This window comes from Aspergillus alliaceus, assembly GCF_009176365.1.
Source record: "Aspergillus alliaceus strain CBS 536.65 unplaced genomic scaffold BDW43scaffold_14, whole genome shotgun sequence".
Lineage (NCBI taxonomy): Eukaryota > Fungi > Ascomycota > Eurotiomycetes > Eurotiales > Aspergillaceae > Aspergillus > Aspergillus alliaceus.
Genome location: NW_022474697.1, coordinates 23,048 through 49,215, shown reverse-complemented (window position 1 = coordinate 49,215; position 26,168 = coordinate 23,048). Strand labels below are relative to the sequence as shown.

The 26,168-nt window shown below is 47.8% G+C and overlaps 11 protein-coding genes across 11 annotated transcripts; 7 read left to right on the top strand and 4 right to left on the bottom strand.

The window, feature by feature from the left end:
• Positions 1-81: 81 nt before the first annotated feature.
• On the top strand, positions 82-1,652 carry BDW43DRAFT_271624 (isopenicillin N synthase family dioxygenase). The gene is made up of 2 exons (XM_032041452.1): positions 82-353; positions 465-1,652. Exons 1-2 carry the CDS (start codon positions 279-281, stop codon positions 1,443-1,445), a joined length of 1,056 nt encoding a protein of 351 aa, XP_031901685.1. The 5' UTR covers positions 82-278; the 3' UTR covers positions 1,446-1,652.
• A 33-nt stretch (positions 1,653-1,685) lies between these two features.
• On the bottom strand, positions 1,686-2,893 carry BDW43DRAFT_318560 (SDR family NAD(P)-dependent oxidoreductase; the record flags this gene model as incomplete). Its single annotated transcript, XM_032048723.1, has 2 exons — positions 2,697-2,893; positions 1,686-2,524 (listed from the first exon to the last, which is right to left on the bottom strand). The coding sequence occupies exons 1-2, from the start codon at positions 2,767-2,769 to the stop codon at positions 1,686-1,688; spliced, it is 912 nt and encodes a 303-aa protein (XP_031901684.1). The 5' UTR covers positions 2,770-2,893.
• Positions 2,894-4,169: 1,276 nt separating this feature from the next.
• BDW43DRAFT_45073 (uncharacterized protein) lies at positions 4,170-5,158 on the top strand. Its single transcript, XM_032050077.1, has 2 exons — positions 4,170-4,800; positions 4,858-5,158. Exons 1-2 carry the CDS (start codon positions 4,447-4,449, stop codon positions 4,978-4,980), a joined length of 477 nt encoding a protein of 158 aa, XP_031901683.1. The 5' UTR covers positions 4,170-4,446; the 3' UTR covers positions 4,981-5,158.
• On the top strand, positions 5,115-5,674 carry BDW43DRAFT_45089 (uncharacterized protein). The gene has a single exon (XM_032050078.1). The coding sequence runs from the start codon at positions 5,337-5,339 to the stop codon at positions 5,631-5,633; it is 297 nt and encodes a 98-aa protein (XP_031901682.1). The 5' UTR covers positions 5,115-5,336; the 3' UTR covers positions 5,634-5,674.
• Positions 5,675-5,898: 224 nt separating this feature from the next.
• On the top strand, positions 5,899-7,676 carry BDW43DRAFT_45062 (uncharacterized protein). The gene has a single exon (XM_032050076.1). It carries the CDS (start codon positions 6,097-6,099, stop codon positions 6,997-6,999), a length of 903 nt encoding a protein of 300 aa, XP_031901681.1. The 5' UTR covers positions 5,899-6,096; the 3' UTR covers positions 7,000-7,676.
• Positions 7,677-10,406: 2,730 nt separating this feature from the next.
• Positions 10,407-12,870, bottom strand: afeA (adenylate-forming enzyme AfeA). The gene is made up of 3 exons (XM_032041451.1): positions 12,294-12,870; positions 11,003-12,129; positions 10,407-10,885 (listed from the first exon to the last, which is right to left on the bottom strand). Exons 1-3 carry the CDS (start codon positions 12,549-12,551, stop codon positions 10,495-10,497), a joined length of 1,776 nt encoding a protein of 591 aa, XP_031901680.1. The 5' UTR covers positions 12,552-12,870; the 3' UTR covers positions 10,407-10,494.
• A 39-nt stretch (positions 12,871-12,909) lies between these two features.
• Positions 12,910-13,443, top strand: BDW43DRAFT_271612 (uncharacterized protein). The gene is made up of 2 exons (XM_032041450.1): positions 12,910-13,034; positions 13,070-13,443. The coding sequence occupies exons 1-2, from the start codon at positions 12,964-12,966 to the stop codon at positions 13,233-13,235; spliced, it is 237 nt and encodes a 78-aa protein (XP_031901679.1). The 5' UTR covers positions 12,910-12,963; the 3' UTR covers positions 13,236-13,443.
• Positions 13,444-13,453: 10 nt separating this feature from the next.
• On the bottom strand, positions 13,454-13,843 carry BDW43DRAFT_271611 (uncharacterized protein). The gene is made up of 2 exons (XM_032041449.1): positions 13,588-13,843; positions 13,454-13,536 (listed from the first exon to the last, which is right to left on the bottom strand). The coding sequence occupies exon 1, from the start codon at positions 13,837-13,839 to the stop codon at positions 13,588-13,590; it is 252 nt and encodes an 83-aa protein (XP_031901678.1). The 5' UTR covers positions 13,840-13,843; the 3' UTR covers positions 13,454-13,536.
• A 334-nt stretch (positions 13,844-14,177) lies between these two features.
• BDW43DRAFT_318558 (integral membrane protein TmpA) lies at positions 14,178-16,022 on the top strand. The gene has a single exon (XM_032048722.1). It carries the CDS (start codon positions 14,539-14,541, stop codon positions 16,006-16,008), a length of 1,470 nt encoding a protein of 489 aa, XP_031901677.1. The 5' UTR covers positions 14,178-14,538; the 3' UTR covers positions 16,009-16,022.
• Positions 16,023-17,528: 1,506 nt separating this feature from the next.
• Positions 17,529-19,709, bottom strand: BDW43DRAFT_44976 (alpha-arrestin). The gene has a single exon (XM_032050075.1). It carries the CDS (start codon positions 19,528-19,530, stop codon positions 17,914-17,916), a length of 1,617 nt encoding a protein of 538 aa, XP_031901676.1. The 5' UTR covers positions 19,531-19,709; the 3' UTR covers positions 17,529-17,913.
• A 4,750-nt stretch (positions 19,710-24,459) lies between these two features.
• BDW43DRAFT_271600 (PIG-L family deacetylase) lies at positions 24,460-26,037 on the top strand. Its single transcript, XM_032041448.1, has 2 exons — positions 24,460-25,106; positions 25,159-26,037. The coding sequence occupies exons 1-2, from the start codon at positions 24,869-24,871 to the stop codon at positions 25,830-25,832; spliced, it is 912 nt and encodes a 303-aa protein (XP_031901675.1). The 5' UTR covers positions 24,460-24,868; the 3' UTR covers positions 25,833-26,037.
• Positions 26,038-26,168: the final 131 nt, after the last annotated feature.

Sequence of the window (26,168 nt, the reverse complement as noted above, 5' to 3'; positions counted from 1 at the left end):
TTAAGGTACCATTTCCATAGTTGTATTGAATTTATCTTCCCCGCTTCCATGCCACCTGCTGGTCACGAGGAGGGACTTCTACTTGCTTAAAGAGATGATATTCTCTTTCGGTCTTTCGCTCTTCTGGTTCCGTGGTGACTTCACCAGGCCTTTCCACTTCTCTCACGCCACTGCTCTTGTTCGCCTTTTAAAACCTTCCTGACCATCCTACTAAACGATTCTCTTTCACTCAAATTTTACGCTTCCAGATAATACAACTCTGTGCCGCTCTATTCAAAATGGACGGCAATCTGCCGCAGCAGGCGTGTCATCCTGCGACCACCGCGGTTGAGAAAGATGATATTGTCATTCCAGTGAGTACAAGAGTTGAATGTTGAATCCCAACACGGTGGTTTTTTTTTCTATGATTCAATTCTTTGATCGCTCGTCTTTGCTGTGTGTTGGGCCTTTACTTATGACTGTAGATCATTGACTTCGCTCCCTTTCTCAGCGGAACCCCCGCTGACAAGCATGCCGTCGCCGTGTCCGTCGTAGAAGCATTCAAAACATCCGGCTTCCTTTATCTCAAGGAGCACGGTATCCCCCCTTCCGTCATCTCCCGAGTATTTGGCTCATCTGCACGCTTCTTTGCGAGACCCCAAGATCAGAAAGACAGCGTGTGCTGGACTACCCCACAGGCGAACCGTGGTTACGTGAAGACGGGACAAGAGAAGCTGAGCACCGTGGACGATCCATCGGCACCTGAAACTCTCCTAGCTACCTCAGATCTCAAGGAAACCATGGAGATCGGTCGCGACAATGTGGATGATCTTCCGAACCGCTGGCCGGACCAGATCGACGATGAAGGAAAGGATTTCAGGGAAGTCATGACATCATTCTTCAACAGATGCAAATCCCTCCACATGGAAGTAATGCGGGCCATTGCCCTTGGGATGAACTTACCGGAGCATTATTTCGATTCTTACGTAGATGAAGGGGACAATAATCTTCGCTTGCTTCACTATCCAGCTGTGTCGAAGGAAGTTTTCAAAAAGAACCCGGCGCAGGTTCGTGCGGGTGAGCATAGCGACTATGGCTCTATCACGCTTCTCTTCCAAGATGGTCGCGGTGGACTCCAAGTGCGTAGTCCTATAGGTAGCTTTGTCGATGTGACTCCTATCGCAGATACAGTGGTTGTCAATGCGGGTGACCTGCTGGCGCGATGGTCGAATGATATGATCAAGAGTACACGCCATCGGGTCGTGGAGCCACCAGCCCCTATTGGCGAGACGAACGAGTCAGATATGTATCCAGATCGGTACAGCATTGCATATTTTTGCAACCCTAACAACAACAAGCTCATCGAAGCTATCCCTGGAACCTACGGAGATGATATCAAGAAAGCGAAATACCCGGGTATTGTTGCTGGGGATTACCTAGTCCAGCGACTCACAGCCACTATCTAATACCGGAGTATCCGTTGAATTTCTGACAAATTGGTTGGTTTGCTATTTACTCCAGCGTTGGTTTATCGAAGTTGCAGCCCTATCATTTCCTGTACACAACTGCTCTCACGTACCGGATGCATCGGAAAATCGTGTCCGTTCATGTAGTAAATAATTGAAAATAGATTCATTCAGTCATAATGCCAAGTATATACAACTTAGTTTACCCACAAGAAGATGGTCTGGGGACGTCCACACTCCTTAGTACGTCGCCTGGACATTACCCAACCGCCCACCATCAGAAATAGTGATATTCCCGTTCAAATAACCCCCAGCAGCACTAGCCATATAAAGAAGCAGCCCAGCAATATCCTCCTCCCCACCAGCCCTGGTGAGAGGAATCATCTCCCTCCGAAACGTCCCATCCGAAACCCCCTTATCCCCCTCCTCAAAGTTCTGCGCCGACATCTCCGACAAATAAATCCCCGGCGCAATCCCATTAACCCGAATATCATAAAATGCCAACGTCGTCGAAAGCATCTTCACCAAATGCTTGGCCGCCGCCTTCGACAGATTATAGGCTGCACTAACAGGCACCTTTCGATTAAACCCAGCAATGGAAGTAGTAATAATAACCTGCGCCGTGGGCGCCGAGACCTGATTCTTAACAGCCACCGGCCGCTGCTTATTCGCAGCCTCTAACAGCGGCAAGACAGCCAGCACCGTGTAATACGCGCCGGTGACATTGACGTCGAGGACCTTCGTGAAGTCCTCCATGGGGACGGACCAGAGGCGGTCCCGGACCTGGGTGAGGGTAGGGAGAGACCCGTCGGTGTTTGGGGGTGGCGGACTGGCGTTGGGGCCGAGGATGCCGCTATTGGCGAGGAGGAGATCGACGTGGTCAGTTTGGGCGGCGATGGCTTTGTAGGCTGCTTCTAGGGATTCTTTGGAGGAGATGTCGGCTTGGATTGGGATTATGGCGGTGTTGGCGTTAGGGGTCTGGGCGATGGTCTCTTGCAGGGCTTTGATTCGGCGGCCAATTATGAAGATCTTGGATGCATTGTTGGCGTCGAGGGTATGTGCCATCATGCGCCCTAGGCCTGTGGTTTGGGGAAGGGTTTGTTAGCTTTGAGTGTTTGTTCGGCTTCTTTGCTTTTTAGGTAGGGACTATGCGGGCGGGTTGGCAATTTCTGCTGTGTTGCGATGGAATTATCACTTGGGGGCTGGGAATTGGGGCAAGAAGCAGCTACGAGGGCAAACAATTGTACTTACCACTTCCCCCTCCTGTTAGGACTACGACTAGGCCTTTGACGGAGAATAGGGTTGAGGGTTGAAGGTGAGACATTTTGGATATGAGGGGTGGGGGTTTGGGGATGTTTGCAATGGTGAAGGACCAAAGTGATTTAGAATATCAATGGATCTCGAATCCTCTCAGATGTACAAAGGGTGAAGTGAAGAGAGGAGAAAATTCATTATCTGGTGGGTTGATTGATAAGGTTCTATATCGTCAATTTCCCCCACTCGTAAACGTCGTGCGGGGTAATCCTCGGTCCTGACTCGCATTATATTCCTCTTTAATCAATTGATTAGTGCATGCTATTGCAATGCTTTTATTCGCAGCTGCTAACTCAATCCAGTTGATGTGCACACTATCCTTACGTGTGGTGCAAAAGTGACCGCATTAGGGCTTACCTTCAATAGCTATTAGGCTAGAAAAAGTCTGGGAACTAGATGCATAGTACTTTCGACACTGTAACTTAGGATCTATGGACGGATAGAAGTTGCAAAGCAATATGTAGTACATCTTGTAACTAGCTAGGGCTGATACCTATTAGATATCCCTCTACGCAGATGAGTATAATGGCAATCCTTAGTAGACAAATTGTTTAATGCTTAGTGACGAGCACTGTATGAAGCATTCATAGCCTACCATATCTGACCAACGTTAGGAGGCTACTTTTGACACCCACTTGTAGTAACGCTTACCTGCAATTTAAAGTTGTCAGTGAATACTAGCAGTACCCTGCACTTTACTCGAAGCTTAGGGCTCTTTTGTCACGAGATGGCGGTAGCCTGAATGGGACGTGGTCTGCCAGCTTACTAGATTGTATTGAGGAGCTCATAATTCCGAGCCGGAAAATATCACACCACTTTGGCAGACCATCTTCTTGATGAATGAGTTCATCGGACTCTATTATCAAAGAATTCCAGATCCTGATGAGTGTGCTTAACGTCATCGCCCTTACTTCCTCCAACGAAACAGGTTATCAACAAACCGATGGGTCCCACATTTTTCTCATGCTGTACGCATTTCAGCTCTGCGGCTGTAGGGCTGCATGCTGGCTTCCGTTCACTCTGAATAATACACTGGCCGGTACACAACACGAGTGATAGATGGCGGTTTAATGGCTCTCTTTTCTGAAAAGATCTGCTCCATCAGATACAGTATGCTCTCCACCGATACCTGTTTCTCTGCTATGTATGGATAATGTGTTGATAGCCTTACTGATATTAAAATTGAGAAACTCCACCTTACAAATCCGCTCTGATTGTGGAGGTGTCTTACCATGATTAGTATCCACATGACTTATCATCCCTGTCTATCATAGTCTACTGAGCGGATTTCAAGTGCCGAAGAACATGCTTTCCCAACCGCAATGGTTACGGTGATCGAAGGCGAGCTACTAGCACTTTTACAATGTCTAGCACCCGTCAGTTTCTGATTGAATGATGGTGACATGGATATGCCGCATATATTACACATACAGGAGCTACCGGGAAGGGATGGCGCTGTTCTCACAGCCAGGATCACAATTTTGAATAAGCAGAAGAGATACTGGACATAATAATACATCGATTGCATCAGACGTGGACACTTTCGCAATGAATACCATATGCTTGACTCTCCTATATATTGCAGCTCTCTCGATACTACAGCCCGAGATGTCGACCAGCGGCTTTTTGAACCACAGGATACCCGACCTTGTGGATAAAGCCTAGTTTCGTGCTTCAAACGTTAGCAATGCCTTGTAATCGCTTTGTCGTGCTCGGCTGCCTGAGCTGGCTGTCAGCGACATTGGCAACTCCCCTGGAAAAAGCTGCTCGAGCTATATCTCTTGCACCTGCAGTTAGCCACCCAACTTCGTTGACTCATACTCCGTTTAGGGGTACCCCAACAGTCACCGGAGCTTTAAGTGCGTCTTCAATTGGTACTGGTGTTCCTCCCCTGGGGATCCCGTCCACGGCTACTACTTACCCAAGTGATGGGAAGCTCCACAACCCTCAGCCGGGCCCCTACATCCCAGCTGGTGGCGTTGGAACTGGCGGAGAGAGGCCAGTATACAATGAGAAGAGTGACTTTGATTATGAGTCATTGGTATGTTTATAGAATACCTGTGGACTGAAGGACCACATATGCTAACTGTGATACCAGGCCCTTTACTCTTTACTAGGAATATATCGAACTAGATCTGTACTTTGTGGACTTTTGCCAGTAGCTGACTCGCTTTGGAGAGTCTGGCGTTTATGGATTTCCGGGCCATCTCAATTCACGTGAAACAGCGACGCTCGCTTCTTCTCTAGTCAATTACCACGGAAGCTCGGTAGCAAATGAAATTCCGCCAGTTCGAGGGCTCTTTCCAATGTCGTTGTCGTTTGAAGTTGGAGTTCCTCAGTCTTGGGCTTGGACATTACTAGCACCTTACATCAGCTCATATCCCGCGGATCAGACTAGATTAGTGTGGCAAAACTCCCCAGCCTTGTACACCGAAAATCAACCAAACCCGACAAGTCTCAACGGACCTTCTGCGCTGAATGAGACCCTAGGGAGTGGTATGACACTTTGAACCTGCGATTACGCACAATCACACACGGCCTCTTTCATGGCCAGGGCGAGGGGTTTGCTGCATTGGGATGCCCCAGGCCAGTCAGTCGGACCCAAAAAACAGCTACATTACCTCAACGACGGCGGGCAATGCGAGGTACGCCGCATGGATAACACAGTTGAATGTGACATATTCTTCGCTGAGTATGACTAATGATAAGCGTGGAACGACAATCCAGCCAGATGTTGAGACATATGCTGGTGACCCTGCCATCAATGGTACTGTGTCTATCGCAGTCACCGATTCAAACCCCTTGACACCGTCCAACCTCTCAATGATCAATCCCCATGTGGTTGCCGGTCCGGCTCTCTACCAATCCGGTTGAACACAAAGTCACCCTGGTGGTGCATAAGAAAATATGGTGATGAGATATTAACGTTACATTAGATTCTCCCATCTTTCGGATGCTATCTGATCTTTGAGCCCGAGGAAACGCTTGAGGATTGTTCGCTTCGGAGTCTGTTGCAGAAACATTGTACATAGTTGACGTGAGGTAATATGTGTTTATGTGCGAACTTAACATTGAGGGAATAATGCCTTGTAACATGTAAATTTTGGCTTATTATCTTAGTTGAGACTGATGCCGATGTTAAGAAATGATCTTAGGTGAAGGGAGTAGTATGACAATATGTGTCCATAAATAGCCTTAACCCCGCTTATATCCGACGGCGATCATAAACATCCGACTTGACAGGTGATCTTTTCCATCAACAACCCTTCAAACATATACACAACCCAACAGACCTCCAACTGCCCATTCGCCCAATTCCTTTTGATCCTCTATCAATATGGAAGCTCCTAGAAATCGAAAGCAACGACGGGCCGTCGCCGCCTCCTCCAAGAGCGAATCCGACTCGACTTTTGATCCATCCTCCATTCCACTGGCCCATCCATCCCGAAACTCCACAAAGAATCCGAAAGAAAAGACGCTCGTTGAATTGATATCTGAGCGGCAGAATGAGCTTCTGGGCCTCGGTCAAGAAAATAATTCGACCGAGACAGGCAGGTCGAGCCCTGGGATGGGGACCCGATTCGTGAGCATCGACCCGACCTCCGGCGAAATTTCCAACTTCGACGCATCCGAGCTCCCAGGCGAACAACAGCGAAACAACAGATCCGTCACGGGTTCGCCATCTGATGGAAATACTGGGTCTGAGAAAGGCCAGGGTGAACATGACGTGCCACTCCCGCCCGTCATCGACACAGTCTTGCTCTCCGTGCCCCTGACGACGTTACACATGACGTTGGCCTATCTCGCGGCTCATCAGTACGCAGAAACCATCGTCTTGGAAAAGATAATTCACGAATCCCTATTCGTAGCTTTTCCATTCCTGACATTTGCTATCCATCTGGCACATGGGCATATCATGTCTTTCGGCAGTACCCAGAGCTCTGAATTCGTATCGCTCATCCCTTTCAATCGGAATAAACTGTCGATTTCATTTCTTCGAAAGCTTCTTTTTCCGCCCTCGTGGCGGACCTTGCTCTTTCTTCCGCTTGCTATCTACCTCGGGGCTAAACTGATGGCTATGACTAACGAAGAGCCGTACTACGCTATTATGAAACGAGCGCCTTCCATCGGGACTCTGTGGGTGTGGAGTATCTTGGAGATCCCAGTCGGTGCGGCTGTATTGGGGGCATTAGGGCCATTGGTCTGGGGTGTATGGTGGAAGGGTTACAGCATTCTTTGAGTCGGGACATACTGCAACTTTTACCGGAGGGCCAGAGATTCTAACCTGGACTGTTTTGTCTGACGAGTTCTTACGCTACTTTGGTTGCCTTTTTACGATATTCAATTTTCAACTACCTCTGTAGGTCAGGCAGAGCACGTGCCGCAGCCGTATGATGGGAGTGCTGGGGGTCGATTCTTGGACTCGGATTCGATTATAACGTCACTCTGCAGGACAGATGGTCTAGAGCCCTATACTCGGGAGGTACATCGGCGTTGTATGCATGACATATCGACGATGTCAGGTGCCCCGTTGCACTCCTCGTAGTACAGCATACATCACAACGAACATCTAGCAGACGGCAGTGGGCCAGCTATGCATACACGGCAGTATTGGGTATATCTGTGAGCTCGGGATTGTGTGTGATAAGTACGCTAAGGGCAAGGCTTTCCTTTCCAAAATTCCAGCAAAGCATGTGAATATGAATTGTTGGGCAGTGAAGGTCTGAGCGATGCTACTGTCTGATCACACCTTTACAACGAAGTATTATAGAACCTCAATTCCTGGGGTTTGGGCGAAAATCTCCATTTGCATTCAGTACGATCCACCCGAGAGATAGACAGGTGTGATACTAGGATACTGACGAGTTTGAGGCTACCTCAAGGGTCTACGTGGCGACAGTCGAGACGGGCCCGGTGACAAGGTTTAATCGTTCCTCGGGGTCTGAGCGTCGCCACCGAGCCCAAACCGGGAGGGCAGATTAAGCCAGGGTAGAAACCTGGCAGCCAAACCCCTGTTGACAAGCGACGGTGCCTTGTTCCCGAGCGAACGTGGTGGTATCTGCAGCTAAGGGAGACGATGTCACATGATGTATGTATCGGGACTTCCGTTCTCAGAATGGAGCGATATAGCTTCCTACTCGCTTGATGTCTGTGACTAGTGTTATCACCGCGGCAGCCTTTCACCCTGGGATTCCTCTTCGGCGATCGACAGTGAGGGGGATCGGAACACTGGGATTTGAGACGTGAGCGCGGCGCAGGCTGAAAGAAAAGTTCACAACCATGTACCGCGCCAGGCGCACCATCAACCGGGCTTTGGAAGGGGCACGGGTATCTCCACCCCTCCATCACATCTTAGCAATTGCCGTCGATGGTCCGGATTGAGATCTCACGGAAAGCGGGGCTGAAGTGGTGGGGGGTTCCAAAGCACTTTGGAGTTGATCACTGTCAGAAGTACCCACGGGCAAGATGAGCAGAGAAACCCGTATCTAGATGAGCACGCCAATGAAGTGGGATCGAAATGATGCCGTGGATGGGATGAGCAGCCGCACGATCCGGACAAAGCAAAATACAATAGTCACGTTAATGACAGCTGATGGCGTGTAACCTTCCGAAAAGGGCCAAAGGGGATGGACAATGCGATTGTAGAACTATAGAAAGTCTAAAGGGATTATCACCCGACCGGAAATCGCGCTGGAGCGATTTGACAGGAAGACAGTCCGATAGAATCAATCGACTATCGAAACTTAGTCGCACCCTCAGACCATCCCCCATTCAATGCATCTCTCTTTCCTTCGATCCGAAAAAAAAAAAAAAAAAAAAACATGTGGCGGTGCATCCTGCGCCACACCCACAGACGATTGATTAAGTACCATATAATACTAGTGTACACACTTACATAGGACATTACCGTAAAAAGGACTCAACTTTGGGAACAACAAATAGACTTTCTTAGAAGGTATCCTCCTATTACTATTTCGAGCAATCCCATCGCATCCACTTGGGAATCACGCATGGGGAGAAACCGGTCGCTCCCACCGCCACTCACGTTGACACCGATCGGTATACGATACTTTAACTAAGACTCAGGTCCACCGAACGCTATTTATTGGGGTTAGATAGTGGATCCACTTCCCCGTCAAGTCAAGAAAAGAAAAAGCCATTCCTTCAGCAGACCGCACTTCTCCGAGATTTTCTTTGCTTTTCTTTTCTTTTCTTTTCTTTTCTTTTCTTTCTGCAGATCTATCATTTCCCAATGCTGAAAATATATTAAATAATAAATTAACATCTCAATAAACAATTTAAACGGATGCGTAATATGAAACAGAATAATAAGATAAATAAGATCAAATTAAATTATTAATCAACGTAAGTAAAGAAAGTAACCCAAGATATAAACCACGGGAACGGGATGAACCAAGCAGGGGGTTCAAAGTTCGAACAGTTCTAGATGTAATTTAAAACAACAAAGAAAAAAAGGTTAACGCTTGGACCTGACGTCATTTTTAATCTATACAGTTAGTAGTTAGTACTATTTACTATAACTAGTAGTTATGTGTATATGTAGATAAATTCACTGTTTACCTAATACAATGATATTAATAATAATAATGATATAAAGTAATGCAACACAAATGAAACTTTTTGGATCAAAAATAAATAACATTACCTAGTACCTACTCAGAATATATCCCAGGATCACACAAAGATACCTACTATATAGGTACAGGACAAGGATCCCCCCCTGTTCTCCCCAACCACCCTACTGCATACCCGGTGAACTCCACTTGTTCTTGGAATTCTTCATATGTATTTGTATGGATGTATGTAAACATGGATACATACCTCATGTGCAATCTCATTTTCTGTATTTTCTTTTTATTGGCTTCTGAATAAATTAAATAAGTGATAAAATCGCAATTCGAAAAGCAACCGAAAGTGAGAAATTTGATGATTTGCTGGACTTGTTAAACCGGATAAATCCCCAATCGATCCGACCAAGTTGCAAATCAGAGGAGTTAGCTGATTCGCGGAGTGAATTTAACTAAATTAAATTGAACTAAAGTTTGAGTTTCGGTCTCACTTACCTTATCTTTTTTGGTAGGTTTTGGAACAAGGGTATTTTGGTTTGAGAGGTTAATATACGATGGGAACATGAAGAATTACGGACGAGTAAACGGAAATAGATAAGATGGGGAAAAGTAATTTCCTTGGTTTCATGGGAGAAGGGGAGTTTGTGCTGGCTTCCGAGGAACGGTACATATGTGTGTACATGTTGTACGTACATGAAGACAGACGTGGTGCAACCTGGTTGTTCTCGAGCGATGCATGAAGAAACTGGGAAGGGTACTCAACGCTGGCGGTGCATATCGGATAACCAAGAAAAGAGAAAAAGAGAGACTCTCCCTCCCCCAACGAGGAAGCACTGACACGAAAGATAGTGGCCTGCATTTCGCTCATTGCGGTATGCGGTTCCTTGCCGTGAAGGGTATTGATCAGACCGAACTACTTGGCGCCAATGAATAAGGCTTCATACGGGGAATGAAAAGCCAGTGTAACTGTCACAACCAGACCTATGTGATCATTGACTCTGCTGGGTGAAAACAAAACCACCTTTATATTAGCTGCATCAAATACAAAGGAACCAATCCAAACTGTGGGAAAATCTACTAATAACTCCCAAAATTCCGCAAAGCCTGCCGAACGCCATAAGAACAGAGAAAAAGCAATCATCCCCCTAAACGGTGATACGTCCTTGATGCAGGAGACCAACTGTTTGGAGGCTACTAGTTCTTTTGAACCGCGCCAAGAGCGATGACACTATCTCGCGGTACGTGTTCATTTGCGATAGTTTGAATCGTTGGATCTTCCCGCTCGCCGTGCGCGGGATCTCCTCCACAAACAGAATGCCGCCGTCGAGTGCCTTGTAGCTAGCCAACTGTCGCCGACAGTGCATGTATACTTCTTCCGCTGTCAACTGCGTCCCGGCCGGATGCTTTGCACGTACCACGAAAGCTCGTGGCACTTCTGTGCTACCATCTTTGGAAGTCACACCCGTCACAGCTGCATCCTCAATGCCAGGATGCTTGAGGAGTACAGCCTCCAACTCCGCAGGGGCCACTTGCCAACTGGGAATTCTCTTAGCTTCTGGCACTAACGTAGAGAGGAAGGGCATGAAAAACAAATAAAGAAATAAATAAACAAGAACAAACAAGAGAACAAAGAAAACCAAAAAAGCAACGTACCCTCGAACTTTGATCAACTCCTTTGTTCGGCCTACGATGTAATGCAACCCGTTATTCACATACGCCACATCACCGGTACGGAACCACCCCTGCGTGTCCTTGGCGTCATCTCGCCCTTTGTAGCCAATAAGCAGGCCGTTACCACGCACATACAGCTCCCCGGGCTTGTTATCATCAAGCACCAGGTTGCCATCTTGTCCAACCAGCCGTACCTCGTATCCGGGGACGAGTCGTCCGATACTTCCGCCATTACCTGGCTCCCCGTAGCGGTTTTGGAAAACAACACCCACTTCAGTCATGCCCCACAGTTGGGATGCTTGAGCATCGACATGGAGCAGCTCTTGGAACTGCTGCATGGAAGCCCCATCGATGGGAGCCCCCGCTACACCGACGTACCGCAGCGACTGGAGGTAGTCTGCGACAGGGAATGCACAGTGATTGAAGGCATGGATCATTGCAGGCACCATATACGTTTCGGTAATCTGATACTGATACGCAGTCGCCACGAACTGGGCAATATCAAAGCGGGATAGGATGAACAGCGGTTGTCCATATCGAATAGGAAAGATGTGTGTCCAGAGGGCACCAAATAGGTGGAACATGGGCAGCGACATTAACCGGGTGACTTCATAGGGCACATCGTAATGGATGCTAAGGTGATGGGATACTACAGCGTGGTGAGATAGCATGGCAGCCTTAGGCAAGCCTCCTGTGCCGCTGGTGGAGAACATCGCTGCCGGCGTGGACTTCGCGACTGCCTCGTCGTTGAAGGAGAGCCAGTGAGACTCACCATAGCCGAGGAGATGTGCGAAGTTTAGATAGCAGCCGTCTCCACTGTTAGACAGATAAGTGGAGATGGCTGCAGCGAAGGCAAGAGGACCCAACAGCAGCAACTGGACTAAATGGCTAGTAGCCGACTCATCCACTAAGCACAATTGATTGGGGAGCATGCCTCGATCGGCTGCGACTTTGAGGGCCGTGGACAGGCCATCGCGGGATGTAATGATCAACTTAGGATTACCCAGTTCCAGGATATGTTCTAATTCTTGGGGTTGGCTGCGGGCATTCGAGCCCATGAACACACCGCCAGCGCCGATGATGCCGTAGAAGAGGGCGGGGTATATGATCTACGGGGATGATGGAGTTAGTAACTTGGTGAGGGGCAGTAGGAAAAATAAAATAAAATATTAGATTAATTAAGAAAAAGAAGTGGGAAAATTAAGAATCAATCGGAAGTAGCGGGAATAAAGATTCGGTGTGATGTTGCAGTTTGCGATGTCGGATGACTTACACTGTTCCCCATGTGGACCAGAACACAATCACCTTTTTGCACATTATGAGCCTTTAACCCAGCAATAAGAGTCCGCACCAATAGTCTGAATTGGAGGGCATTGAGGGAGTATGAAGGATGCTCGGCATCAATGAACAATGGCCGTTGTTCATCGTAGGGTTGAGGGCCACTGAAAGCAAAGGTCAATAAGTCGGTGTAAGTGTGATCTCCCCCCAGTTGGGGTGAGGTCAGTACCAATGAAGATTCCCAAAGACCCATGGTTTAATATATATGGGGAACTGAAAAGGAGTTCTTAATAGTGATCAATCTTCGATCATGGGAATTAAAAGAAGGGTTTGGAGGGTGTAGATCAACGGAGGTAAAACCCCCAAGGACAGAGGGAACCCACGGTTATAAATATATGGAAAGCCATATCGCGCCTGAACAGGTGTTTTTGTCATGCTGGAGACCTTTCCAAAGAAAAAAAGAAACAAAGGAGGGAGGGAAAAATCCCCCAAAATCCTCCTGAGGCGTGGACAATAATTCCAATTTCCGGGGATGGGGCTGAGGATGACCATAATTTGGAATTGGTTTTAGGGCGTGGCGCAAAACCCGACACATCGTCACTTCCGCTAAGGTCAAGGCTCCGCTGAGATCGCGGTGCTGATCCTGCTCCCGCTCCACAAGCACTATGCGCCTCTTCTGTCGAATGACCGTTCGTAACGCTATAATTCAGATCTCGACCGGTGGGTCGTCTTCATGGTCGGCTAGAAAAAAAGCAATGAATTGGCGAACAGCTGCCGTCATGCAGACGAACTAGGTTCTATGATCACCTGTCTCCGTAACTTAATCCAATGCTGGGCGACCTTCAGCCCAACTCGATCTTGCCAGTCCTCCACTGTGTCCTCCCATTGGTTTGTTATCCTATCATGGCGTAGTCTTCATGGCTCGCCATGCAGCTGAGCCACAGCGCGAACACCCCCGTCGAGCGAACTGGACTATCGTTCCAGCAGATGCAACCAGAGCCCGTCTTGGATCCGAGGAAAGCCCCCCTCCTCATACCCTAACTGATATCAGTGCACGACCCATGTTGCAAGTACCCACCTCGCTCAGGATCCCTGCCAGGCTGATATCCACGACCCAAAATCCAGAAATGCCTGCATGAATGCCATTATCGAAGGATTCTCGACCGTAGATTGGTGGCAGGTCACTGCTGGACTCCGCTCATCCGGTGGACAAGGGGGTGGAGCTTGCTGTCCGAATCCTGGTATTCACTGATACATGTAACGGCATCGTTTCATGGTCACTGACTTCACTAGTGCGTCTGGATCGAGACCGATTGGTCTGATGCATTATTCGGCAAGAGAAAAGAAAAGAAAAACAAGAAAGAAAAAAATCTAAAAGGCAGAAAGAAAAAGAAATCAATCAGTGCGTCTTGCATGTGCTTGGATCCTCCCTTGAGCCTGTCAAGCAATTCTCTAGATCCGGCGCACCTCTTAGTGGGGTCCTGGATTGTCCGATTATCAACACTAGCGCCTCGTGCTCTGGCCTTAGGCTGGTGGAGCATCTAGAATCATGTGGCAAGTCGTCGTAGGTGAGGCCTCACCTGCGTGATGGAACCTTGATCCGATGGGGGTGTGGTTGCATCTGGGATACCACTTTTCTAGGTCCCTCGATTAGCACTATACATCCAAGGTTCGGGACTATAGGTTGGGACGGGATGTGTGATGGTCCCTTGGGATATCTTCATTGGCCCTTGGTTGTTCCAAAGCCTGATGAGGGAGCTGAAGTGGAAGAGTCATGATGTCGTCTGTGTTTGCTCATTGGCAGACCTCTGTGATTGACTAGTAGTGACTAGTATAGAGATAGCGTCATTTATATCCACAACATGGATGAAGGGTAAATGGATGATAGGAGCGGGGTGGGACGAACAGTATCAAGTCCCTAGTAGGTTAGTGTCTATCAAGTGTCTAATGTATGTTCACGGTTTAGGAAGGAGAGAGGAAGAGAGGAAGAGTGAAGGCGTAAGGAGTTGGCAGAGAGACATCATATGCTAACTCAAAAGCCCGCGTATGCCCTGCATTGTTGAACTTCACAACTATTCGCCAATTAACACATACATTAAGCGAATGTACTACTGTTGTACCTTACTAGAACTTCATTTCCCTAGACCCTTGATTCGTCTGCTGTACCTCGCATTACCTCATAACTCTCATTCACTCATTCCTCCCTTCATTCCCGGCCTACTACTTGAACCCACCCAACCATGTCGCTCTCCGAGAAGAGCGTCATCTCAATCCCGCGTGCTGTCAAATGTGCGTCAGGGTCGACGAGAACCAGTAACTCTACACTGGTTGGTGTCGAGACGACCATGCCCAAATTGATTTCAGAAAAGGCGGGCCAGACCCAGGCACAGTACCATGACAGCTTTGACCTAGAGGCCCAGGTCAGCAAAAGGAAGCTGTTCTCTTCGACTCGTTTTCTTCTTCTCGACATCTACCGTCGTCTGTTCACCTTAGTCTCTTGCGCCAATGTTGCTGTCTTCATTGCGGTTATGACAGCAGATCGTAAATTACAGGCGTTGGTGAACGCGACGGCTGCCAATCTTCTCGCATGTGGTCTGGCACGCCAACCTCTGGTGGTAAACGCCGTCTTCGTCATGGTGTGCTCTATTCCCAGGTCTGCGCCCTTGAGGCTTCGCCGTATTGCCGCAAAAGTGTATCACTATGGAGGTGTTCACAGCGGATGCGGAGTAGCTTCATTTATTTGGTATACAGGCTTTGTGGGCTTGATGTCAAAGAATTACAGGTCTCCATCGCCTACAATCTCAGTAGTCCCAGTTGCCTTGGCCTACATTGTTTTAGTCTTACTACTCGCAATTATTGTTGTTGCCTATCCTGGGTTTCGGTTCAAGAAGCATGACTACTTTGAGCTCACACATCGTTTCTTTGGATGGCTGGTGGTGGCTCTCTTTGTAGCTCTCCTTTTGGTTTTCGCCGATGAAGCTAGCTATGCCGCCGACCAATCATTAGGTCGCTTTCTTATTGAACTTCCTGCATTCTGGTTCTTGATGGTCACTGTCGTTGCCATCGTCCACCCATGGCTATTCTTACGGAAGGTCCCAGTTGAACCCGAGCACCTCTCACATCATGCAGTGAGACTTCACTTCAGCCACACAACCACCACGTTTGGCAAAGGTATCCAGTTGGCAAGTCATCCCCTTCAGGACTGGCATGGTTTTGCAACCTTCCCAGACCCTAATGGGAAAACGTTTTCAAGCCTAGTTTCGAAAGCCGGGGACTGGACCGCAGCTTGTATTAAGAACCAACCAACCTACCTCTGGAAGCGAGGTATCCTCATCTACGGTTTCGCCTATGCAATGAAGGTTTTCAAGAGGGTAATTGTGGTCACGACCGGATCTGGGATCGGGCCGTGCCTTTCATTCCTGGGTGATGACAACCGCCCCAGTCTTCGAGTTGTATGGCAAACTCGCGCTCCCTTGAGGACATATGGCAAAAGAGTCCTCGACTTGGTCTCTAAAATGGATGGAAATCCATACATCATCGACACCAATTCGTCCGGTCGTGTCGATATGGTGCCGATCATCCGACAGCTTTACACTGAATTCAACGCCGAAGCTGTATGCGTGATCAGCAACCCAGTCGTGACAAAGAGCGTTGTATATGAGCTCGAGTCAAGAGGTATCCCTGCATTTGGCCCTATATTTGATTCGTGATTTGGTTTGATTAAGGGTCCTCTTTATTTATATTCTTTTTGATTTTATTGATCTTGTAAAGCCCGGGGGGTTGACAAAGTCTGGAACTGTATTGTACATAGTTTTTTTGTCTCGACGGCTCGTCTGCACTTTCCTAGAATATACATCATGTATATTATAGTGTTGTACAACGAGTACCATGCACATTGCATCTAACATTAGAATCAAACAAAGGTTTTTATTTCCATATTCCACCTTCATGCATGCACATACTTTCATTGTTCACTCAAGTGGATAGCCCTTCAAACTAACTAATTATAGAACGCCAGCTACACAAAAGATAGAAGAGGCCATTCACAAATCCGCAGAATCCTATAAAGAAAAGAAGCCAAGGTGCAACCGCTGACATGCATGGTTTACGCCAGCGGTCATCTACGACAAACCCTATCGATAGGGCTCGATCGACCTGTCTACAGGAACAAAGAGGCCAAGGACGCCCAAATTCAGATTCAATGGCGTAAGCCAGAACCACCAAACTTCGTAAAACCCCACGTACGTTCTACCCCTGGTCCGTACAACAACGGCGCACCCAACAATGTTTATCTCATGTAGGCTATAGCAACACTCAAGGCGACAAGACCGGATCTAAGCCCCAGGCGTCATCGACACCGAATAGGTACTTCAGATTAAACCCCCTCCCAACATCCCTTGCCCATAAATAGCCAGCCCTTTACTCTTCTCTGCTCCTTTCGTATATCTCCAGATACAACCCAGATAAATTCACGCCCACTCTACATACTGACTAGAAACCCCCCAAATCCCCCTGCAAAACTAGAAGTGCGGAAGATCTGTGCATAAATAACAACGTCGATTCACTTCGACCCTACTGAAGTATCGGCCTTTGCCTGAGCCCAATAGTTAAAGATCACCACTATACATGGCTATCGCCCACCGTAATCTGGGTTGTGGGAAGCTTCTTCTAGACGAGACCCCGACATCGGTAAGTTTATACTCAATGCTGCTTTTACACTTTTTAACTCTAGACTCGAATGCTCGGGTCGGTTCAACGGATTTGTTTCTCCTTGAAACAGCTTCGTACAAGATAACACGGGGGCCTTGGTATAGAAGCATGCTAGTTATTATCTACATGAGGTGAAGTGCTGATACAGTGAGTGATATGAGATATCGATACCTAGGCTTATTGGGGTATCGTGGATTGTGGGCGAAAGTATAGTATCCAGATAACTGGATCTTTTCTCTCTTCATGAATTCTAGAGGAATGAGCGATCTGGTGATATCTAGGGGAAGTTCATGGCGCATTTTCTCAAGATGACCATCTGGCTGGCCTTTTAGAAAAGTTGACCTTGGGATATGTCTAGTGACGGAGATGAGTAACTTGTATATATTATAGCTAACTAGGTAGTTGTTCCAGGTTTCAATAAGAAAGAACCTTGCCAGCTCAGTAACCTACATATGTGAAGATCTTGACTACTGCATCAGCAAATATGTATCTTGAGCAAATAATAAATTAGGTATCTATCGGTATAGTATAGAGAGGCGATAACAATTAATTATTCAAGGTCAAAACCCTCAGCAAATGATGGGTATCATGAAAAAAGGATATCTTCGTCCAACCAGTAGTATAAGGGAAGGAAATGCAAAAAGGTACAAAAGAAAAAAAACTTTTTCTGAGCCCCGGTTTTCTCCAAATATGTTTTCTAATGCAAAAGAAAGGCAACGTAGTTAATTAAGTGTCCGTGAGTCATGATAGGGTTGAAAGAGATTTGGCATTTGTTTCTCGGGTTTTAGGTCGAGGTCATTCGGTCATGAGTGAGTCGTAACATCGTGAGTGTTGGAAGAAAGCAGAATGAGAGAAAGAGCTAGACCGAAAATGTATGGTCTACTCACGTTGGGTGTAGTGTGGCTTTACTCGGATGCTCGAGATGCCCGAGAATTGGCGGATGAGGCTCGGTTGCGGCTACCGACTGTTCCGAGTTCCATTGGCTCGGCAGTGAGATCGTCGTTGGTAAATCGAGATCGTCCGCGAATTGAGAGAGTTGAACGAGCGGAAGAGTGTGTGGATTCACTGTCTAGTCGAAGGGAGTCCATGCGTTCCAATTCTTCGTATTCTGGCAGCGGGAGTGGCGAGCCGAGATAGTCTTCCATGACACTGTTTCCGTCGGGGATCGTGTAGCCAGGGGGGCTAGCGGGAACATCCTCATACATCGGAGGCATCTCCTCGTCCCAGCTGATGCCGAGACCGCTGCGTTCAGTGACGTGCAAATGGAACTGCATGCGAAGCACACGCGCTGCGCCCGTAGGCGTGATAAGCCTGGTGTTGCGGTTAGGGCAGAACTCCTCGGCGACGATCAACTCAATAACAAGGTTGTGTTTGGCTTCCAGCCCACCGGAGGCTTCAAGATCACACACTGGGTTGCAGGTGGGATTAATGCTAGCTTCGAACTGCATGCTGATCTCACCACCAGCAGTATCGAAGTCTGTTTTCCAACCCTCCTTCTCCTCGTTGTGTCCGATGATCCGAGTCTCCTGGTGAAGAACGCCCTTGCCCTCACCACCAATTTTGTGGGCGTGTCTGGGGCAGGCTTGGGAGACGATCTTCTGGTGCTCTTCAATCCGCCACATCATTTTGCGCAATCGCCAACGGGTCTGAGTCTCCTCACCCTTATCCACGACTCCACTAAGAGTCATCTGGACGGGGAAGGTCCCAATGGGATGAACAACAGAGGGAAGAACGATACGGCCCGTGAGGTTGGTTGGAGGAAAGATTCGGATTGAAGATTTGTCGTTTCCGGATAGAATGGCGCGCTTAATGTGCAGAGGCATCTGGAACGTGAATTCTTCACCAGTGAAGCTCTGCGCGTTGGCAGAGAGGTAGTACTCAATCTTCCCCAGGGATCCATTGCAGGAAGCCGGTAGGTTACCGGGAAAGAGATAGCTGAAGGGGAACTCGTGGTCGCCAGGCTTCAAGTGAAGTGGTTCTGTCAAGAAGTTCCAGTGAGTCAACTCTTCAGTACGTGAGGCGCAGCTAGGGCATTCTCTCGAGACCGGTTTCTTCGTTGTCATTTTGGTCATTAAGCTCATATTAACCTTCCCTAGAGAAATCGAGTCCACCGTTTCCGAGACGGTGATCTTCAGACGGCCGGAGAACAGCGCACCCGTTGAGTTTGCCGGACTACCGTAGCAGACAAGTGGGGGCGACTCAACAACGACGTCTAGCTTGGCAGCAGCATTCGTGGTGTGATCGCCTAGGCGCTCTTTTGAACGGGATGAACGCCCATGGCTGCGGCGCTTCTCCTTGCTATGATCCCTGTGGGGATGTATTAGATGATCGACCGCGGAAGACAAGCGACGCTCTGGAGAGCGTGCTCTTTCATGCACGTTTGCAGAGGGTTTCTTAGCAGCCACTGTGTTGGTCGAGATCTCGTTAACGGAAGTGGATGAGGAGGAGTTGGAGTGCGACGAGAAGGAGGTGTGGTGGTGGACATGTGGGCGAACAAGGCTAGAGAGGAGACGGCCGGGCATATTGAATCAATGTCCGCTTCTAGGGACTCAGTGCCGACCAAATCGGGGTAAATGAAGTGAAGATGTATGAGGATGGCTTCTCTCGTCAAGAGGCAAGCAGTATGAATGGTGTGGGAGAGGTAGATGACTGTTGTGTTTGAGATAAAACAACAATAATATATATTCGACTAACGCTTCGATATGCTTCAGGATAGAGTGCGGTGTTGATTCAGTTGAGAAGTGAGGCAAACAACCCAGAACATAATCCTTCGGCAATTTAGGAAGCCAGAATGACGTGTGACTCTTTGAAATGTTGGATGGTGAATAGAAGATAGTGAAGCTATAGTATATAATATAGAATCGGTTCCTGTTCCGCGTGAAGGTAGTAAATGGAAAGAACTTTAGTATTGTTCAGGTACCAGACGGAGAGGAATAAAGAAGTGAACAGTGGGCGAACCGCTGCCTTTGAATGAAGTTGAACAAGCTTTTCATTCTTAGTTCCAATCATTACTCCATATATACCATTGTTTCCTTTTTTTTTAAAAAAAAAAATTTCCAAAAATTGAACTTTTTTTTTCTTCTAGGAGGTTCCCACACCCTAAGTTACAAGGTACCAATTATTCCCGGTCTGGCCACCCTAAAGCTCCGTCACATCGATGGGGTCCAAGTGGGGCGCGGCAGAAAAGCGTCATAGTGGACCTTACAGTACGCTTACCGTACCTTTCAATACCCAGTCACCACCCTGCAAAAATAGTCAGAGTTTCATGTGTTGTGTTGGCCATCCGCATAGAAATTTCCCTTGAGAAGATTTGAGACGAATTTCACCACGTCCACAACGTAGTCCCTCATTGGTAGCTTGCGTATGATAATTACATCAGTCTTATTCTAGAATAAGATAGATTTGGCATATTAACTAGATAGACCTAATTCATTCCCCAGATTCTAAAAGCAGATCACGCAATATCATGAAGAATACTTACGCAAGATCGCGGAACAATGATCTGACAACGCCTCTTAAAAATACATATATACAATAATAGATAATAATGATTTAGTTAATTCTAATTCGCTTATATAAGAAAGGAATTAGAAAGCCGACGCAAACGCCGGCGACAAAGACATCATAGGCATGTGAGGCCGACAGAACTTGCTCCGCGGAGTCAGTCTTTCTTAGGGTTTATGTCGCAAGCGCCTACAGACCTTAGGCTTTTGCGCTCGCATCATTTGACAACATACCGGAAATAAATGACAAAGCGTACACTAATGTATAGGATATAAAGATATTCGACACATGACGATTTGTATCCAACCAAGCCCGTGCGCAGTGACTCATTCTAGATCCTTTGGGGATCAAGACTGTCAATCCCGAGACCGTCTACCTGACTTGGATGCGATTCGCTTCAAGCAATCTTTTCGCATGCGCAATCAGTTACTACCCCGTACACTAAGCGCATTGGCGGGTGGGGTTTGACAGATGAACTCTTGACCATTGTTGAAGCTGTGCCAGATTATCAATGCCTCATTGTAAAGGATGTTGTCATGTCTTTTGGAGTCTTGGGTCTCCAAACCAAGGGTCGAGGGGCTGACTCATGTTCTAGACAGAACTACAAGTATATCACCGCCGACACTGATTGGCTTGTTCCATACTTAGAATAAGACATCAGTGCCACAACGACAACCAAATATATCACTTTCTGGATCTGGATCCATTGTCCAGCAAGAGTAATTGATGGAGCAAGGCTGAGACAAGACACTATAGAGACAAAGTGAACAAATCATCTATAGCCACCACACCTCCGGAAAGTACGGTCCAACACAGCAAAAACAAACATACGATGGAATCAAAAGGCGGTCCGGCTATCCGTTGCGCCTGATTTTCTAGGACAGCGCTATTTTGGCCCTTTCAGGCAGGTCAGCTGCCATCATCAAGCCATCACGTGGCGTCATGAAAAGACCTGCAGGCCCGGCGTCCCTAGGCGGTCTGGCGTAAGTCTTACTCATACCAGTGGTGACCGGAACCGGTACACGGGTATACCAAGCCATACGGCAAGAGGTTACCACACTAGTTGGAGATCCTCTGGAACTATGATGCCGCTTTTCCGTTTTTTGCAGGATGGAGGGGCAGAGTACCGCCTGGAGGTTGACGCTAAAACCCATTGAACCGGAAGCACACCGTTCGGAAAAGGGACCGGTCAAAAAAATTTTTCTATAGAAATTTTTTTTCTTTTAATCTACTCCGTAAGGTAGGCTCATGCGGTTGCAACATGGTCGGGCCCCACTATCCAAGCAGGAAAAAAGAGAAAAAAAATTTTAGGATTCAACTTCATGTCCACTCCCTTTCCACGGGTAAGATTATCAGTTCCCGGCGGATGTTCTCAAGGAGAGGACCTTGTACAGTTGTACTCCGTGCTAAGATTGGCGATTCCTGTAGTAGTGGTCAGAGCGCCTCCTGATTATTACCCTATCTGGTCAAACCTAAGCATCTTGCACCCTAACAGATCGGCGAAAGAAGGCACAATTTCGGAAAATTCCAGGTCGCTCAGCAGCCCTTCGTTGGTCCGAAAATCTATTTTTTTTTAATTTTTAATTTTTCTTTCTTTCTCCCCGCACTGCAAGAAATTGAGCGTTTGCGGGGGTATTGCATCATCATCATCTGCTGTCAGGCTTCCCAATTCTCTTGGCTAATAATCACAAGGTGATGGGGGGACCAATTCATTAGTAGAGAGTCTGAAATAGAAAGAAAGAGTATGTTTACATAGATCAGTTGATGTGTAGCACATCACAATGCTCGACATTGTTCTAGACGCAACCTTGCTGTCAGGAGTGTGCCCTGTGCGTTGGATGGCCAACAGGGGAAATGGGCGCCTTCTGACGAATGGCCACCGTCTGCGCCATACTTATTACCTAACAGTTTCACCACCGCCACTGCCCATTCGCCCGTGACTGAGGCACCTTATGCGCACTGCTGATGATCAGTTCTGAAGATCCAGGACGACATCATGTCTTGTTTCGCCATGTCTGTTGGTCGGTCCCCCGATGTGAGAGTTTCGGCTCGAAAATACCAACGGATGGCCGACTCGATCATGCCATGAGATCGGATACCCATACGGCAAGTAACTATAGCTTCCCCGACTGACCCAGCTCTCCCCGTACGGCGTTCCTCGCTATGTTAATAGTACCCAAGAGATCCGGAGAATTACTACTTTATGTAACAGGAGGGACATGGCTCCTTTCATTGCTACTATTGGTTTTTACAAGGAACCACATCGCCTTACTTTCGCTGTAGAGACGTTGTTTATCCTATTCATCCTTTGTATATAGTATACCACTTAGATATAAGATCCCTCCTTCCATCAGCACTGACTCGAGCGGCGCGTAATTGTCTGTTTCGAGCGGGCTTGGCATATATCCACATCCAACTAGATTTGATTTCTGGTTCTGCATATGGGGATCTAATCTTATATTGTCAAGACCCCCGCCAATCTTTCCTCAACGTCCTCCATGAAACAAGACAATCACGTCAATCCCGGCTCAAGCGCCAGATTGAGGGATTAATTTCCTCAGCTGGAACATGTGCGTGTCTGCAGTTGCGGTATTTACTGACCCCAGGCAGAAAGCACCTGGCAATTATCTCTAGCAGTCTAGCTATATCAGATGGGGGCGGATTGCTGTATGTAGCACTATGTATGTACGCTCAGGGACCACTACCGGTCACCAGTGCAGATCGCAGCTCGTTGTTAAAGGGGGGCTTAATTTCCCAGGGGAGAACAAAAATTTCCGACCGCGACACATGGTAATTCGATCCATCGGCGCTTTCCGCTGGAAAGCGAAACCTTGTTCAGCACGCCGTACTCCATTTCCACGGACTATTCCCGGCTTTCGTCGCGCTTAGCTTAGGGCGCTCCATACGCATATTCGTCTGTTACTAGCGCCTCAGAGTTTTCTCTCCCCTGATCAGATCGGGTTGGCATAGTGGTCGGGCGGCCCACTCTGATTGGTTGGACAATTTACTCTACACGCATCTAGAAGAATAATGTCGGCCACGACCGATTGCCTGTTTGTCTACCACTTCCCTCACCAGGTTAGATACTTTGTAGTGGTAAGACCCTCAGGCCTTGGTTAGTGGAGAGTGCGTAGGAAATCTGGACTGGCATTGAACAGTTACGCACCGCCTTTTTCTAGGATTGTCAAAAATCAGAAATTGCGCCATAGTTTCCAAGTTGATTAGGTGTATTACCTAATATGACTAACAGGCGAGTTATGGCAACATGAGATAGATACCCTAGGCGAAGAGTATCCCCCGTAAGTATACAGAATTCCCTCCTTGGCATTGGATACTTAGGCGCCTGGGGGAATCCTTCCATGGTTGCGAATCATCTGTTAACCCTGGTGTCGTTGACCCTGTCGGAAAGCCATCCCGACCTACACATACCACCCGGATACCAGTCCCGACATTGCACAGCCTGGGATAACGCTTACATACAACTACACACTATGACATGACTCACTAACGGAAGTCCTGTCCGATACTAGCTATTCATTGGCTCTCAGGCTCAATCCTATGACCGTAAATTCTAAAGCAGAACCTTTCTTCGTCTTTAGGTACTCTTCTATCAGTATGACCAATGACGTCTCCTCCTCGAGTCGTTTGTTCCCAAAGCTTCAATACCTAGCACCTACGGAGTATAGATCTGGCGGCTAGAGTCCATGAGCTTAGCGTCTAGTTGAGGGAATACATTATGTTACCTAGGCTCTTAATATCGCCCATATATGATCTAGTGATGGTCGGCTATGAACGCCGAAACTTAATGCATTGTCAATATCACCGTTCCTGATAGTGTACACGGCAAGTTCTCCAGCAGAGTAGCCATGTTACGTACTTGTATGACAGGATTAACAATCAGAATTGGAATATCTATTTTTAAACCAAACTGTCTACAGTTCAATCATGGCTGGTCCGAGCATATGCTGGTGTTTACTTACTATCTGCTGTCACGTGGTGATAACACGACCTCCTCCAGGGTCGTCGTCCCCCATACGCTTCCCCTTTATGTTATACCACCGTGCCCAATGTCGAATATATACTTCTCATTATCCAATAGAATGCCATACAGAAATTGAGTTGACACCAGCCGATTTGGACAATTTTGTCGCAGCAGGTACATACTGTACTAGAACGCAAGGCGTGGCACGAGGATGTCGGATGTCCTCTCTCCATTCCATACACAGTCATTCTCGTGCTAGAACTGTTGGTCCATAATATCTCGGAACTATCCTGCCATCCGGCCCTGTGGATCCAATATTCCACTTCGGTAGCTTCTGGCGTGGTCGATTGATCAAACACCTCCAAGCCCGTGCAATGTCTCCGTCATCCTTTATAGCACTGGGCTTCGCGATCTCCGCCGTCTTTATCTTCTGGACCTTATCCGCGACGACATCATCACCATTTGCTCGTAGCTTCCCTCGCTTGTACAACAAGCGAATATGCCTACTAATAGCCCACCCTGACGATGAGGCCATGTTCTTCGCGCCCACCGTGCTAGCGCTAACCAAGCCGGAACTGGGCAACCATCTCAAGATCCTATGTCTCAGCAGCGGTACGTTGAATCAACCTCAGAGCCTGGGTACAAGCACTAACAACGCAGTAAGGAGATGCCGACGGCCTAGGCCACATCCGCAAGAAAGAGCTCCAAAGAAGCGCCGTGCACCTCGGTCTCCGCAATGAGTCTGATGTTCTCATCATAGACGACCCAACCCGCTTCCCCGACAGCATGAGCGCCACCTGGTCAGAAAGCGATGTCTCTTCGCTACTTGCCTCAGCATTTGCCCCGGAGATGGGCGCCAATTCCAACCCTCGGAAGCGGACAAGAGGGGACAAACCACCGGTCGCGACTATCGACGTGCTCCTCACTTTCGACAGGGGTGGGATAAGCAATCACCCCAACCACCGCTCTCTCTACCATGGTGCTGTTCATTTTATACGTGCTTTGATGAAAGATAAACCCGGGTTTACTTGCCCCGTTACGCTGTACACCCTCGCTACGACGAATATCTTGCGTAAGTATATCGGTGTGCTTGATGCGCCGGTCACTATGGCTCGTGGGGCGCTTGGTGCTCTATCTGAGACGGTGAGGGGCTCCACCCGTGCATCGAAGGGGGACGCTCCTACTCGGCTTCTGTTTGTTAGCTCTGTTGGCGAATGGATGACCGCGCAGTCGGCTATGGTTAAGGCTCATCAGAGCCAGATGGTATGGTTTCGATATGGGTGGATTACGCTTGGCCGTTATATGGCGGTCAATGATCTGAAGCGTGAAAAGATTTGAGTGAGTCCGTGGAATAGTACCGAGCTAGGCACTTACGTTTGTTCAGAGCTAGGACGCATTGGACTAGAGATCAATTGAGTTGAGGCTGCGATGCTCTCACGACGGATACTGACATATCTTGGGTCTAAAGATATGTGCCCTTTTGAGTCTACATTCAAAATCAGTGACTCATTGAATGGGTCATATGTACATGAACTGATCATATATAATATCAACTGTTTCGTAACCTCCTTTCATTTGCATCTGGAAATAGGGTTGTACCTGTCCTGCGTTAATCACCAGGTTCTAGCTGGTAAATAAGTAAGCTTCATGGTTTCATCCAGCCAGTAGCGACTA

What these genes read in the sequence shown, in the direction of transcription:
- BDW43DRAFT_45062 (XM_032050076.1), top strand. Translation starts at nt 6,097, where the DNA reads ATGGAAGCTCCTAGAAATCGAAAGCAACGACGGGCCGTCGCCGCCTCC.
- BDW43DRAFT_271624 (XM_032041452.1), top strand. Translation starts at nt 279, where the DNA reads ATGGACGGCAATCTGCCGCAGCAGGCGTGTCATCCTGCGACCACCGCG. An exon ending in AAGATGATATTGTCATTCCA is followed by an intron (nt 354 to 464) that starts GTGAGTACAAGA and finishes TTATGACTGTAG; the next exon opens with ATCATTGACTTCGCTCCCTT.
- afeA (XM_032041451.1), bottom strand. Translation starts at nt 12,551, where the DNA reads ATGGGTCTTTGGGAATCTTCATTGGTACTGACCTCACCCCAACTGGGG. An exon ending in TGGTCCACATGGGGAACAGT is followed by an intron (nt 12,130 to 12,293) that starts GTAAGTCATCCG and finishes TCATCCCCGTAG; the next exon opens with ATCATATACCCCGCCCTCTT. An exon ending in GAGTTGATCAAAGTTCGAGG is followed by an intron (nt 10,886 to 11,002) that starts GTACGTTGCTTT and finishes GAGAATTCCCAG; the next exon opens with TTGGCAAGTGGCCCCTGCGG.
- BDW43DRAFT_271611 (XM_032041449.1), bottom strand. Translation starts at nt 13,839, where the DNA reads ATGCTCCACCAGCCTAAGGCCAGAGCACGAGGCGCTAGTGTTGATAAT.
- BDW43DRAFT_45073 (XM_032050077.1), top strand. Translation starts at nt 4,447, where the DNA reads ATGCCTTGTAATCGCTTTGTCGTGCTCGGCTGCCTGAGCTGGCTGTCA. An exon ending in ACTTTGATTATGAGTCATTG is followed by an intron (nt 4,801 to 4,857) that starts GTATGTTTATAG and finishes CTGTGATACCAG; the next exon opens with GCCCTTTACTCTTTACTAGG.
- BDW43DRAFT_45089 (XM_032050078.1), top strand. Translation starts at nt 5,337, where the DNA reads ATGCCCCAGGCCAGTCAGTCGGACCCAAAAAACAGCTACATTACCTCA.
- BDW43DRAFT_271600 (XM_032041448.1), top strand. Translation starts at nt 24,869, where the DNA reads ATGTCTCCGTCATCCTTTATAGCACTGGGCTTCGCGATCTCCGCCGTC. An exon ending in GATCCTATGTCTCAGCAGCG is followed by an intron (nt 25,107 to 25,158) that starts GTACGTTGAATC and finishes CAACGCAGTAAG; the next exon opens with GAGATGCCGACGGCCTAGGC.
- BDW43DRAFT_271612 (XM_032041450.1), top strand. Translation starts at nt 12,964, where the DNA reads ATGCGCCTCTTCTGTCGAATGACCGTTCGTAACGCTATAATTCAGATC. An exon ending in ACCGGTGGGTCGTCTTCATG is followed by an intron (nt 13,035 to 13,069) that starts GTCGGCTAGAAA and finishes ATTGGCGAACAG; the next exon opens with CTGCCGTCATGCAGACGAAC.
- BDW43DRAFT_44976 (XM_032050075.1), bottom strand. Translation starts at nt 19,530, where the DNA reads ATGCCCGGCCGTCTCCTCTCTAGCCTTGTTCGCCCACATGTCCACCAC.
- BDW43DRAFT_318558 (XM_032048722.1), top strand. Translation starts at nt 14,539, where the DNA reads ATGTCGCTCTCCGAGAAGAGCGTCATCTCAATCCCGCGTGCTGTCAAA.